The sequence below is a fragment of the Phodopus roborovskii genome, unplaced genomic scaffold (assembly GCF_943737965.1).
Source record: "Phodopus roborovskii unplaced genomic scaffold, PHOROB, whole genome shotgun sequence".
In the NCBI taxonomy this organism is placed as follows: Eukaryota; Metazoa; Chordata; class Mammalia; order Rodentia; family Cricetidae; genus Phodopus; species Phodopus roborovskii.
Genome location: NW_026126616.1, coordinates 2,260,346 through 2,274,494, shown reverse-complemented (window position 1 = coordinate 2,274,494; position 14,149 = coordinate 2,260,346). Strand labels below are relative to the sequence as shown.

The 14,149-nt window shown below is 42.3% G+C and overlaps 1 protein-coding gene across 2 annotated transcripts in view; it reads left to right on the top strand.

Moving 5' to 3' along the window:
* The first annotated feature begins 342 nt into the window (after window positions 1–342).
* The window catches only part of Washc4 (WASH complex subunit 4), a 51,170-nt gene continuing 37,363 nt past the window's right edge, over window positions 343–14,149 (top strand). Inside the window, exons 1-10 of one of the 2 annotated variants that reach the window (XM_051206252.1) lie at window positions 343–488; window positions 3,011–3,150; window positions 5,380–5,433; window positions 5,521–5,586; window positions 6,294–6,339; window positions 6,861–6,922; window positions 8,792–8,874; window positions 11,146–11,188; window positions 11,582–11,685; window positions 12,358–12,478. In XM_051206252.1, the coding sequence (XP_051062209.1) occupies window positions 428–488; window positions 3,011–3,150; window positions 5,380–5,433; window positions 5,521–5,586; window positions 6,294–6,339; window positions 6,861–6,922; window positions 8,792–8,874; window positions 11,146–11,188; window positions 11,582–11,685; window positions 12,358–12,478 (780 nt within the window). In that variant the 5' untranslated portion in view covers window positions 343–427. Of the gene's footprint in view, window positions 489–3,010; window positions 3,151–5,379; window positions 5,434–5,520; window positions 5,587–6,293; window positions 6,340–6,854; window positions 6,923–8,791; window positions 8,875–11,145; window positions 11,189–11,581; window positions 11,686–12,357; window positions 12,479–14,149 lie in introns of both variants that reach the window. The other variant, XM_051206251.1, reaches the window with a different exon arrangement.

Sequence of the window (14,149 nt, the reverse complement as noted above, 5' to 3'; positions counted from 1 at the left end):
CTTGGTCCCCGGCCAGGGCAGCGTCCCGGTGAAGGACCCCGCCTTTGCTTGCGTTGGCCGCGCCCCGTTATTTCCGCTCTTCCCACGGCAGACCCAGAAACTCCGTCAGGTATTAAAAAAAAAACAGCCTGGACGCAGCAACCAGAAGCCGAACGCGGCGTGAGAGCAGACGCAAACGGCAGCGAGGCCGGGCACCAGACTCAAGGATGCCAGCGGCAGCCACCGTCGCCATGGCGGCCGCGCCGGGCGCAGGCGGACGACTCGCTTTCCCAGCGGCCCCCGCGGTCCGCAGGGCCGAGCGTCCACTGGCTCTGGCGCCCGGGGGCGGGGCCGAGACCGGAAGTCACGTGCCGCGGCAGCGGCTGGGGCGAGGCCCGCGTCGCGGCGGTGGCTGCTCGGTGCCGTGTGTGCGGGAGGCGTCGCGGCCATGGCCGTGGACACTCTGTCGCCGGACTGGGAGTTCGACCGCGTGGACGACGGCTCTCAGAGTAAGCCCCCGGCGTCGGGCGAGGCGGGCCGGGCCGGGCGGCGCGGCCGAGAGAGCCGGCGCGGGGCAGCGCGGCGCAGCCGCGGGGCGGGCGGGCGGGCGGGATGGGACGGGGCGCGCGGCGCTGCGTGGCCGGCGGGGTCGCGTCCCGCCGCGCTCGTGCCGGGGGTCCCTGCCGGCAGCCGGTGACCGGCCCGCGGCGCCCGCCCCCTGCGCCCCGCCGCGAGACGCCAGCCTCCCGGGCTGCCCATCCCACCCCAGGGCTCGCGCCAGACGCTCTGAGCCTTCAGCTCTGGTCTAGAAGAGTCGAGGTTCCCGTTTCGGCTTCCTGTTTCTCTTTGCTTCTCAAACCCAACTTTTGAAGTTTGGGTGCGCGTTCTTAGAAACATAGAACATAGCGGGAAAAACAGCTCTCCCTGGCACTAAACAACAACAACAAACCAAACCAAAACATCAATCAACATGGGAGTGTCATCATCTTGCCCCTTCTAGGCCTTTCATTAATTTTATGTTTTTTTTTTTTTTTAAACCTCCTGTAATTGTCATTGCAGCTGAAAAGTTTTTTTTTAAATTTGTTTTTATTATTTTCTTATATCTGATTCGCAGTTGCTTCATGAAATCGAGTCTTCAGGTTTAAATTTTAAAATTAGAGATCTAACCCAGAAACCTTACAGTTTGCTTCAGCAAAATGTACAAGCCAACCTAGTTATAGTAGAAAAACTCTTGAGGTTGATAATATTTTTTTGTGATAGAAGAGAAATTGGGGCAAGTTGAGAATTTTTTTTAAAAAAAATGCACGTCTTTCCCCGAAGTAAGCTGAACTGTGAATTATTTATCGATCATAGCATGTACAGATTCATATGTACTTAGTTTTTATTTGCCTTTACATCCAGTCGAGCTCTGTCAGGGTGCTGTGCAGGTTTTCCGAAAACATTTCTTAAGGTGTTAGACCCTGTGCAGCATAAAGAAAGATCTGGGTGGAAGGATAAAAACCATTTTTCTCTTTTTTATTTTTGGTTTTAAAGTGAAGCGCATCATGTCAGGTGTTTTTTTTTTTTTTTGTGCGTTTTTATATTTTGGTTTTTTTTTTTTTTTGCATTTGGCCAAAGTTGGGCTGAAGGTGTCCTGGGTTTGAAAGTGTTTCAGCTTGAAGTAGAATGAATGATCGGTTAATGATAATGCGTGGGCCCTTTTTTGTAGACTCTAGAAGGTTGGGAAAATGACTGGGGAAGGGAGGGGAAGCAGAGCATAGATGATGAGGACACAGTATGAGCACGCCTGTGTGTGAAAATGCCATGATGAAACCCGTAGCTTTGTATCCTAACTTAAAAAGTAGTAAGAGAAATAAATGAAGAAATGTAGTTTGTTGGGAGGGAAGCTATGCACTGTAACTTTTATGAGTTCACAGATATGCAGGTTTTCTATTGTTTTTTTACCTTGGTCTAACCAGGTGATCAATGAGCATGTGGTCAAATGATACTTTGGTCATTTCCTGGGTAATAGAGTAAGACATTAACGTGGGATTGTTAGCTGTAGGTAAGAGATTTCTCTGTGCCTGGGTCTCATTAGTGTTTGGACTGTGACTCTTATCTAGATTAATTGTTTTCCAAAATTGACAAAACAGTTGCTATAATGACACAGAAGTCTTCTTAGTGACCAGGAGCCTCAGTTACAAAGTAAAAGGAGTCTATATCTCATACAGTGTGAGTCAGAACATGCTTTACTTTAGAACACAAAGACTGAATAAAGTTATATGGGTCAGTAAAAGGCACTGAAGTGGTGTTGAATTTTTTGGAATAAGTAATAAATCTTTAGGTATAAGATATAATGTTTATTAATTTTGGTGAATAGTCTTCTGAAGAATCCAACTTATTTTAGTTGCTATAAGCCTAAAGCCATTTACCAATATTCAAATTCCATAAATCCCAGCTGTGTTTTTTTTATATTGTTTTGTTATTTTACACGTATGTATAGTACCTATAGAGCTAGAAGTTGATACTGGATCTCTTGTATCTAGAGATACAGAACTGCCACATGGGTGCCGGGAAATGAACCTCAGTCCTCTAGAAGAGTAGTCAGTGCGCTTAATGGATAAGCCATCTCTCCAGCCCCTGCCTCAGCCAGTATGTTTTATTTGGCTTTTGCATCTTGATTATGATAGCTAAATAAACAAGTAAAGCATTTTTGTAACAACTATGAATAGAATTAATCAACCTTTTAAAACTTATTCTGTTAGCAAGGGGGAGTTTTGTGTGGCTTCTCATCAGGTAGTCGATATCCCTGTAACAGAGTTGTCTGAGGCTCAGGCTGGTTAGAAGTCCTATGGTAAGGGGCTGCACGTTTCCTAGTGCTTTCACATATTTGGAGTAAATTCAAAGGTGAATGACTCTAACTTTGGAACTTTATTTCTAAGAAGTGAGGCACTCCAAAATAATTAACAGTGTTTTGCTGCAGTTTTTGAGATTACTTGGTTAGTATTATGATGTTCACTATTTGTAATTATACCATTCTGTTTTAATTTAGAAATTCATGCTGAGGTCCAGCTTAAGAATTACGGGAAATTCCTTGAGGAGTATACATCTCAGTTGAGAAGAACTGAGGACGCACTGGATGACTTGATTGGAGATGTTTGGGATTTCAATCTTGATCCTATAGCATTAAAGGTCTGAATACATTTCATTAATAAAAATAGTGTCCTCAGGAAGAGCATCCAGTGCTCTTAATTGCTGAGCTGTCTCTCCAGCCCTGGGAATGCTTTTTTAATGTATGTAAATAAGATACTCTTAGTGTATTTTACTTTAAGGCTGTAGTCTGTTACCTCTAAGGAGTTGATAACATATCCTGAGCACTCCTCTGCCACCCACCATCCTAAGCTGTACATTAGCTTTTCTTTTTTGAGATGTAACTCATAGATAATACAGTTCATCTTTTTTGTGTGTCCTTTTTGGGACATGGTTCCACTAGGTAGCCCTGGCTGGCCAGGGACTCACTGTGTGACCCAGCTGGCCTCAAACTCAAGAATCCTCCTCCTTCAACTTCTTGAATGCTAAAATTACAGGCGTGAGACATAGTGCTTGACTATAGTTTACCCATTGAAATTGTACAATTTAGTGGTTTTAAAAACTATTATTTTTAGATTTCATTGTCCATTGCCATCATCATTTTTAGAATGTTTTCACCACCTAAAAAGGAAATCCTGTACCTAAATTAAGTCACACTGCCATACACACACACACACACACACACACACACACACACACACACACACGTGTCCACTATTACAGGCCATCAGTCGGTTCACTGAAATGTTTCTCTGGATTGTATTCATTAGATGTTTCATATGAATGAGATCATGCAGTGTGTGAGCATTTGTGCCTAACCATGTTTTGAAGGTGTAGCCAGTGTTAGTACATACATATTTTTAAATTGATGAATGGTGTGTTCTGTTGTATGGAACCCTTACGCCACATAGCCATCCATTCTTCAGTGGATAGACAGTTAGGTTTTCTAAGGTTTTCCACTTTTGGTTATTGGAAGTTATGCTATTTATGTGTCTTAAGTTTTTATGTAGACATGCTTTCATGTCGAGCACATGTATTCCAGAAGGAGAATTACTGAGTTGTATGACAACTATGTTTAACTTTCTGAGGATTTTATTTTATACACATTTGTGTGTTTGTGTGCATGGTTTGCGTGGAGAGAGTACAGCTTATAGGAGTTGGTTTTGGTCATCCAACTCAGATCACTTGGCTTGGCATCAAGTTCCTTTATCTGTTGAGCTATTTTGCTGACTCCTTTGTCATCTTTTTCCTGATGTGGCGACACCGTTTTACATCCCTATCAGTAATATGTGGGCTTGAGTTTCTCTACATTATTGCCGTTTTGTTATTATCATCTTTTAAAATCGCAGCAGTCCTAGTGGATGTGGACTGATACTCCATGGTTCTGTGAAAGGGTGTAATTGTCTCAGCTTTATCTTCATCGATAGAAACTTTCAAGCCTCTTTATACTCCACCCTCGCATACAGCCCTTTCCCTTGACACCTTTCTTCGGTGCCTTCACGGGGACGCCATTCTGTGTCCCTACTCTGCAAGAGTCGTAGATTCCAGTAAGATCTCTATAAATAACAATTACACTCTAATCCAGAGAAGTTATTTACATATGTACTTTATTGTTTAGTATGTAACTTTAAGAAAGGTCCAGGTTTTCACTTAATAGACAACTCGTTTTAGATAATAATCAGGAAAGCTTTATGAGCCAGGTGGAAATCCAGCTGTGTTATGTGGTAAAAGTGGCCACACTGCATTTGGTTTTTTTCTTTTCTTCAGTGTTCTGTTTTGTAGTAACTTAAGTTTGGCTCTTTTAAAAACTTACAACATTGCTGGACATTGGTGGCGCACACTTTTAATCCCAGTACTCAGGAGGCAGAAGCAGAGGCAGCCAGATCTTTGTGAGTTCGAGTCCAGCCTGGTCTATGGAGCGAGTTCCAGGACGGGCTCCAAAGCCATACAGAGAAACCCTGTCTCAAAAAAACAAAACAAACAACAACAAAAAAGTTACATCTCATTAAGTGTATGCTTGCATAACTATTTCCAAAGCGATAGAGCTCACTTTTAGTGTTTTCTCATTGTACTCCGAGGTCGTGGGCTTCTGTCCTGGAGCACAGCTGGGACTGTTAGAGTACGTTGTGTTGTGTGGAGATCTTTGTCCTCAGGTGGATTGTACTTTGCTTCCTTTGTCAACATCTTAAATGCAATAGTTGAATTGATACTAATGCTGATTATAGTGTCTAACACAAGTTTTACTGCAATCCATTTAATCTCATTTTATGTATTTAATTTTTGGTGATCTCCCCCCATATTAACATATGTTCTTTTCCTTTGTTTCTGTAGCTTCTGCCATATGAGCAGTCCTCCCTTTTGGAACTCATAAAGACTGAAAACAAGGTATGTTATCTTAAACCTAAAGTACATTTAAAAAGATGCTGTCATTGGTTACAATTTACTTTTTTCTGTTTTTATTTATGAAACCAGGTCTTAAACAAAGTCATCACTGTTTATGCTGCACTTTGTTGTGAGATCAAGAAATTAAAATATGAGGTAACTTTATATTCTTTAAGATCTTTTAAAAGCAAATTATATTTGTGCAGTGTGCAGTAAATGCCCACTTAAAATAATAGCAGCCCTGAAAGAAAAGAGTCCTTAATCTTGGCTTTCCTTGAGTACTTACATTGTAATGCTCAGGGTCGGGGTGGCAGGTCAGGAGCAGGTGAAGAAATTGGGGTTTGCAGTGGGTATCACTGGTGGCGACAGTTTGAATCTGGGTCTCCAGAATAGCAGCGTGCCTGGTGCGTGCTGGCATGTTACACAGGGTTTGCCGGTATAGCCCTGGCTGTCCTAGAGCTTGCTCTGTAGACCAGGCTGGCCTTGAACTCAGAGAACACCCGCATCTGTCTCCTGAGTGCTGGGTTAAAGGCGTGCACCACCACTTCCACTTTTTTTTAAGTTTAAGCTTATTTTAATGTGGATTTGGGGTCACTGAACTTAGGTCGGCATTAGTAAACGTCATCGGTTGCCCTCCCTTTCTTATGTCCTGTGACTGCTGACTGAGCAGTGGGAAGATGTGTGAGGGTGAGGGTGGTCAGATGATGGAAGGGTCAGGCTTAGCTTCCAGTGTCAGAACTTACCTACGGTGAAAGCCGCTTTTGAGATTTATATTAAGTGATGTACATTGTTTAATTAGAGAGTTAAGAGAGCATAGGACCTGAAAGCGACCTTTACAGTTACTTTAATTTTCTTTCAAACAGGCTGAAACTAAGTTTTACAATGGTCTTTTGTTTTATGGTGAAGGAGGTAAGTTAAAATTTTAGAGTTCTATCTTTCTACCTTTTATGAAACTGAAGTGAGCAAGATGCTCACACCAACCTTGAATGAGCATGATTATAGAATGTGCAGAAAAATAAGCATTCAGAAAAAATTTAAAAGATTTATTTATTTATTATAAACATGTTCTGCCTGCTTGTATCCCTGCAGGCCACAGGAGGGCACCAGGTCTTGTTACAAATGGCTGTGAGCCACCATGTGGTTGCTGGGAATTGAACTCAAGACTTCTGGAAGAACAGCCAGTACTCTTAACCTCTGAGCCATCTCTCCATCCCCTGCATTCAGAAATTTTAAATATTTTGTCCTGTGACTGGACCAGTTTTGGGACTCACATGGCAGTGAGGTGTGGCTGTTTGAAGGTGTATGTAGTTTAGGACTATGCCACTTTTCCCTTCGCTGTAAAGGACCAGTAGTGAAAGAACTGTTTGTCTTTGTTGTTGAATTTAAATGAAAACTTGACCTGAAATTGATGATGCTTTTTAAAGCTACAGATTCCAGTATGGTGGAAGGTGACTGCCAGATCCAGATGGGGAGATTTGTTTCATTCTTACAGGTAGCTACCTTTTTTTTTTTTAAACTTTCTGTTGAGCCATTTATTTATTTATTTGAGACAGGGTCTTACTCCGTGTTGGCTGTTCTAGATCTCACTATGTAGACTAGGCTTGCCTCAAACTTCTAAGAAATGACAACTTACCTTTCTTTATTTAACTTTAAAGATGTTTTGGGGGGACTGGAGAGATGGCTCAGCCATGAAGAGCACATGCTCTTTCCCACAGGGCTGGGATTTGATTTGATTCCCAGACCCGCCCAGCCCCACCCACATGGTGGCTCACAGCTGTTGTAACTGCAGTTCAGAGGACCCACTACCCTCTTCTGGCTTGGGCACCAGGCACTCTTGGTGCACAGACATCTATGTAGACGAGACCATACACACAAAGAGTAAGATAAAAATTAATTTTTCTTTTTTGTGCTGGAGAGCTCATTTTGGTTCACTGGTTAAGAGCATGCTCTGCTTTTTTCCAGAGGACCCATTTCAGGTCCTTGTACCATTATCAGGGCTCACAAATACCTGTAACTTCATCTCTGAGGATCCAATGTCTGTGGCCTCCATGTGCATACCTACACACATACACAAACACACACACACACACACACACACAAACACACACACACACAGGAGTTAACACGGGCTTGCTCACTCAGGAACCTTGTTTGGTTACACTCTAGCTGTATTGATTGTTCAAGAGCACTCTTGTGTCTGTAAAATAGCTAATGATGCTTTTTAAGTATCTGAGGGAAAGGAGCAAATGGCTGTATCTGGATTTTTTTTTTTTTTAATATCTGAGAATCTTTTAATTGATTTATTCTATTTCTGTCTTATGGAATCTTTCTGTATCTGCACTGAGTTCTGCCTTTTTGCTGTGCTTTGAGTTTTTATTTCCTATCATTTAACCTTCAGAATTTATTAACAAATGTAAGGTGAGTTGTTTCAAATTAAAATGTAATTTGGCACATGGTCCTAGCACTCATGCTCGGAGAAGGCTGAGTTAGGATCATGAGTTGAAGGCTAGTCTGGCCTATGTATCAAACACCTGTTTAAAAAAAAAATTACACATTATTTTTATTTTCAAAGACTTAAATTGTGTATAGGTCTCACTAATAACTGTGTAAAGTTCATTGTCCAGAGTTCATCTAATGTACTCTGTGTGTGTGTGTGTGTGTGTGTGTGTGTATGTGTATGTGTGTATGTCTGTGTGCGTGTACACGCACAAGCATGTACGTGTGTACGTGTATGTATGTTTACTGTGCACATATGTGTGAAACTGCTCTTGGTACTGGGGGAGACCAGCACATAAAATCAATGAAAACTTGCTCAGGGCTTACAGTATAGAATAGATGAAGACTTAATAAGGTTTTAAGTATTTAAGTAGATGGGAATTGGTTCTATAAAGTTAAAAAGTTAAGAGCTCCTGTAAAGAAATTTTCAGCTCTGGGCACAGTTGATGTGAATTGATGATTATTGATAAAAGTCTTTGGGGTCAGTGATCTTGCACCCTGTGTACACCAAGCTACACGTGCGTGATTGTGCGTGATTGAAGATAACAAGTGAAGTGGCGCAGTGACAGTGGGGATCGCTGTCTGTCTTCATTACAGGGAAGGAAGGCGCGAGTCGTCCCTGCCACGTAGGCGCTGCCTGAGTCACTGAAACACAGTAGACTGAGATAGTGAAATGCAGGGGTGAAATGACCTGGCATGCTGGGGGAGAGAGAAGTGTTGATGGCGTGAGGGCTTCTTAGTGTGGCTGCTGGGTAACTGGAGATTTTACTGGAGACCGCTGGGGTTGTGTTAGAACATTGAGCCAGCCCCAGCATCCCGGTGTGTAAAGAGCAGCCCTGTGATATGTACTCCCTTGTCATTCCAGGAGCTGTCCTGTTTTGTCACCAGATGCTATGAGGTGGTGATGAACGTAATCCATCAGCTGGCTGCCCTGTATATCAGCAACAAGTAACACACTTTAGAATTGTTTTGGCTTTTAGGAAATAGGAGGAAGTACTTTTTAGAAAAGTAATTATTTGAAGTAGCTTTTTTCTTTCTTTTGAGACAGGGTTTCCTCTGTAGCTTTGGAATCTGTCCTAGCACTCGCTCTGTAGATCAGGCTAGCCTCAAACTCATAGAGATCCACCTGACTTTGCCTCTTGAGTGCTGGAGTTAAAAATGTATGTCACCAGCACCTGGCTTGAAATAGCTTTTATTTGTTTATTTACTCAGTATGTATGCTTCGAATGTTTAGATCCTACTGGAGATTCTTAAATGTGTGTGTGTAGGCTAATGGGATGCTAATGAAATACAGTTCTCACCAAGTTCATGAACCTAGTATTTGTCTGCCTCAGAATGTTGGCCGAAAAATTTTAAAGACATTTCAGGATAGGAAAAAGCTGATACAGAATTAGTTCACACACAGTTTTTGTTTTTGCTGCCTACTTTTAGTGGTCATGTGACTTTCTTAAACCATGCAGTCTTGGGGGTGGAGCCAGTGTAGGCATTCTGTATTGAAAAAGAACTTAAAATTCTAATGATCTTCCAGGTGTAGATCTACCTCTACCCTAAGTCAAGAAAACTGATCAAAATTTCATAGTGCCTTTGCTGTTCTTATCACCATAGTTGATACCTAACATTTGGTCAATTCTTTATATTAACTTTTATACGTCTAGTGTACCACTGTTGAGGGATATGACCCACACTTTATAATGAGTTCCAAGACCCAGAGGTAGCATTACCAAGCTCTCACGCAGCTTTGATGCTGTTCTTAGTGGCCACCAGACCATTTGTTCCTACTGTACCATGCTGGGTCATAGTCGCTGTGAGTGGGGAGAGTCCATTTATCACTTCACTCTCATAGACTCCTGATCAGTTTGGCATTTTTATGTATTCTGGCTCTTTACCAAAGTGGTCATTGTGTGAGGAGCAAATGAGTGGTAGTCCTAACCCCACCCCCCACACTCAGTGCAGATGTGTGGGAGCCCCACCCCCCACACCCCACATTCAGTGCAGATGTGTCGGAGCCCTAACCCCACACCCCACACTCAGTGCAGATGTGTGGGAGCCCTGACCCCCACACTCAGTGCAGATGTGTGGGAGCCCCACACCCCACACCCCACACTCAGTGCAGATGTGTCGGAGCCCTAACCCCACACTCAGTGCAGATGTGTGGGAGCCCCACACCCCACACTCAGTGCAAATGTGTGGGAGCCCCACACCCCACACTCAGTGCAGATGTGTGGGAGCCCCACCTCCCACACCCCACACTCAGTGCAGATGTGTGGGAGCCCCACCTCCCACACCCCACACTCAGTGCAGATGTGTGGGAGCCCTGACCCCTCCACCCCACACTCAGTGCAGATGTGTGGGAGCCCTGACCCCCACCCCCCACACAGTGCAGATGTGTGGGAGTCCTAACCCCCACACCCCACACTCAGTGCAGATGTGTGGGAGCCCCACCTCCCACCCCCCACACTCAGTGCAGATGTGTGGGAGCCCCACCCCCCACACCCACACTCAGTGCAGATGTGTGGGAGCCCCACACCCCACACCCCATACTCAGTGCAGATGTGTGGGAGCCCTACCCCCCACACCCCACACTCAGTGCAGATGTGTGTGGCCATGCACCCCCACACTCTCCACAAGTGAGTGATAGTCCCACCCCCACCCCCACTGCCATGCCTGGGCTAGAACCCTGAGGACTCTCCTCCTCAGTCCTGCTATAGAAAGAATATTTAAAGATTTTTTTTCTAGTTCAATTTTAAATGCATTCTGTGTGGTTTGATGCATCCATAAGCACTACATTTATTGAAGTTGAGTAGGAAGTGAGTGTGGTATAACCCTAGAAGTGTGATTCATTGTCTCTCAGCAGGGTGAAAACTTAATGAGTCTGACTTGTTCTTAAGGACTTTTTTCCAAGCTCCAGTAAAAAGATTATACTTAGTAACGGAGAAATTGTAGTAATTCATCAGTTTGTTTACTTTTCTGCCAAGGCGCATCCTTTAGTTAAAAACTCGGGTTATTCCCTGGCCACTTGTCAGGTCTCTCCCATGGATGGAGCACAGCATGGAATTGGCATGTGCTTACGACTTTAAGATAAATACATATTATAATTCAAAGGGTTTCTGCTCCTATATTGACATCGATTTCTTGAATTTAGAACTAACTGTGAACATAAAAGAATTTTTCTTTCTTTTTTTTTTTTTTTTTGGTAACTTGGGTATTATTTTATTACAGGATAGGACCCAAAATTATAGAGACAACTGGAGTTCATTTTCAGGTAAAAGTTCATTTTTCTATTTTACTTTGTAATTTGTATGACTAGGAAGTATAATAATGCTAGCGACCCATTCCTGTTTTTGTGTTCCTGTCTGTGTAGTTGATGAGGCATCTCTTACTATGAACTGGTGCTTGTAGTTTTTCCTGATAGTGTCCCACTGCATTTCTGTTGACAGTGAACAAATCTGCAGCGTCACAATTAAGGACGAAATATTGGGTAAAATATACTCTGTTTAGGCTAGTACCATTTGAGGCTCAGATCTGTAGTTAATAAACCAGTTGATATCTCCTTTCACTGTAGCGTAATAATTAACCCAAGTGTGTTTTACTTTAAAAGTTCACATGAAACTTCTAACTAGTGACTAAATGATAATCATTAAAGGTTTTTTGACAGACTATGTATGAGCACTTGGGAGAACTGCTAACAGTTTTACTTACCCTGGATGAAATTATTGATAATCATGTCACGCTGAAAGACCACTGGACTATGTACAAAAGGTATGCCAACTAAAATGGTTCTAATAGTTTGTATAGCTGATGTATTAGTTTTGGTCTATATTGAGAAGGAATTAATTTCCAGCACTGATTTTTATTTGTGTGTGTGTTTATGTCTGCCTGTCTCCATGTGTCTACACTTGGGTGTGTGTGCCTAGAGAGGGAATTGGATTCCCTGGGACCAGAGTCACAGGCTGCTGTGGGTGCTGGGAACCGGACTTGGGTTTCCTCTGCAAGAGCAGCTCAGCCCTGTGGTGAAGACTACAGCCCCGCTTCAGATGGCTTTCTGTGAGAGTGATACGTGTGAGCATTCCTAAAGCCTTGTAGGATGATTTCCATTGGGTCCTATTCAAGTGAAAGTCATTTCATTTCATTCCATTATAGACCCTAAACAATCTTTTAAATTTTTATTCTGTATACAAATAGTCAGTAAATGTTTGGTTTATACAGAGTAGTAGGCACCTGAATACAAGGTGGTAGAAAGAAGCATAAAAGCTTTAGTCGGGCATTGGTGGCACACGCCTTTAGTCCCAGCACTCGGCAGGCATTGCTTCATTCATGTTTTACAGTGTGGAGAGCAGAGTGAGAATAATAAATACTAAATTTTATATCTTGGAGTGTTTTTAGCTTTTAGAATTTATTAGGTAGATGTAAGATCTTTATATCTCCTACAAGGTTATTGAAGTCTGTCCATCACAACCCTTCAAAATTTGGGATTCAGGAAGAAAAATTAAAGCCATTTGAAAAGTTCTTGCTGAAGCTGGAAGGGCAGTTACTTGATGGAATGATATTCCAGGTAAGTGGAGGTTGGTGCAGCTCAGAATTACAGTGGGATACTTTTGTAGAATAATTTTGAATTCCTTTTCTTTAGAAAGGGCTTTGTCTTATAAAAAATATTATTAGAGTTATTACTCAATAACAGATGAAAAAAATTGCTTATAACAAGGGTTTTTAAAATTAAACAATGGAAAAATATAAAACTGAGTTAGGTATGGTGATACCTAAGACATCTAAGACATCATCATCTGCATTAAATATTATGTTTGTTACTAGCTCTTGCATTTAGATTTTATTTTTCTTCTAGATAGGGTTTCTCTGTGTAGCTTTGTAGACCAGGCCGGCCTTGAACTCACAGAGATCCGCCTGCCTCTGCCTCCTGAGTGCTGGGACTAACGGTGTGCACCACCACTGCCTAGCTTGGATTTAGATTATTAAGGTTAAAAGCATGAAGGCTAGGAATGCAGTTGATTGGTAAGGTGATCCCTTTGGCATGCCCAGGGTCCTAGATTTAATCCCTAGACCCCTAAGGAACAAATCAATACCCAAAGCAAAACTACAGTTAATTCCTCTGCACTCAAGGAATGTGCACAAATAGGGCACCTTCTAATAATGAATTAAAATCGGTTAGAGACATGCCTCTTCTTAGTTACTCACTATATTTATAACACAGAGCAGTACCTTATCTTCATCATAGGAAGACCTAGCATACTGATGGGTGGAGTCTTGCCAGAAATGATGCTGCCTTCTGTGCTGTCTGCTTTGGTTACATCTAGTTTTGCATTATCACAGTTCTAACAGATTGGCCCCAGCTCTTGGTTTTTAAAATGGGTTTATCAATCTCTTAGATGTAAAATATAGTAATTTGTGTTCTTTTTTCCCCCCCGGGGACATTTCTACACAGAGTATGCTAGCAGTTGGACATTGTGGCTCATGCCCATTATCTCCTAGCACTTGGGAAATTCAAGCAGGATTATTCTAAGTTTGAGGATAGTTGGGGCTACAGAGTGAGGCCCTGCCCAAAAAGAGAGGGTCGGGGGAGGAACGCTAAGAAAGTAACTGCAATAAATAAGTAGATAGATTAGCAGGTAGGTAGGTAAGTAGGTAAGTAAGTAAATAAGTAAATACATATTCCAAAGGGTACTCTTTTAAAAAAAAGTTTTGCAGCTGGAAAGATGACTCAGCAGTTAAGAGGTCTGCCTTGAAGAGGACCTAGGTTTGATTCCTAATACCCATATGTGACTCACTACTATCAGTAGCTCCAGTTGCAGGGTGTCTGACATCCTCTCTGGCCTCCTTAGTCAGTTCTTGCATGTAGTACAGAGACATACATGCAGGCAGAAAACTAATACATATAAAATATTAAAAATGCTTGCAGCTGGGTGTGGTGGAACACATTGTTAATCCCAACATTTGGGAGACAGAGGTAGGCAGATTTTTGAGTTCAAAGCCATCCTGGTCTACATAACAGGTTCTAGGAAAGCCAGGGCTACATAGACCCTTAAAAAAAAAAAAAGATTGCTAATACATCAGCAGTGATTAGTGATTCTTTCTATTTATCTCTGAGCCTTACTCACATCTCTTCAGTTGGGATTTGAGTGCCATGTAATGTCATTCACTTATACAGTACATACATGTACCCCAATAAAAGGATTTCTCTATTAAAGAGCAGGAGACCCAGATTTATAGT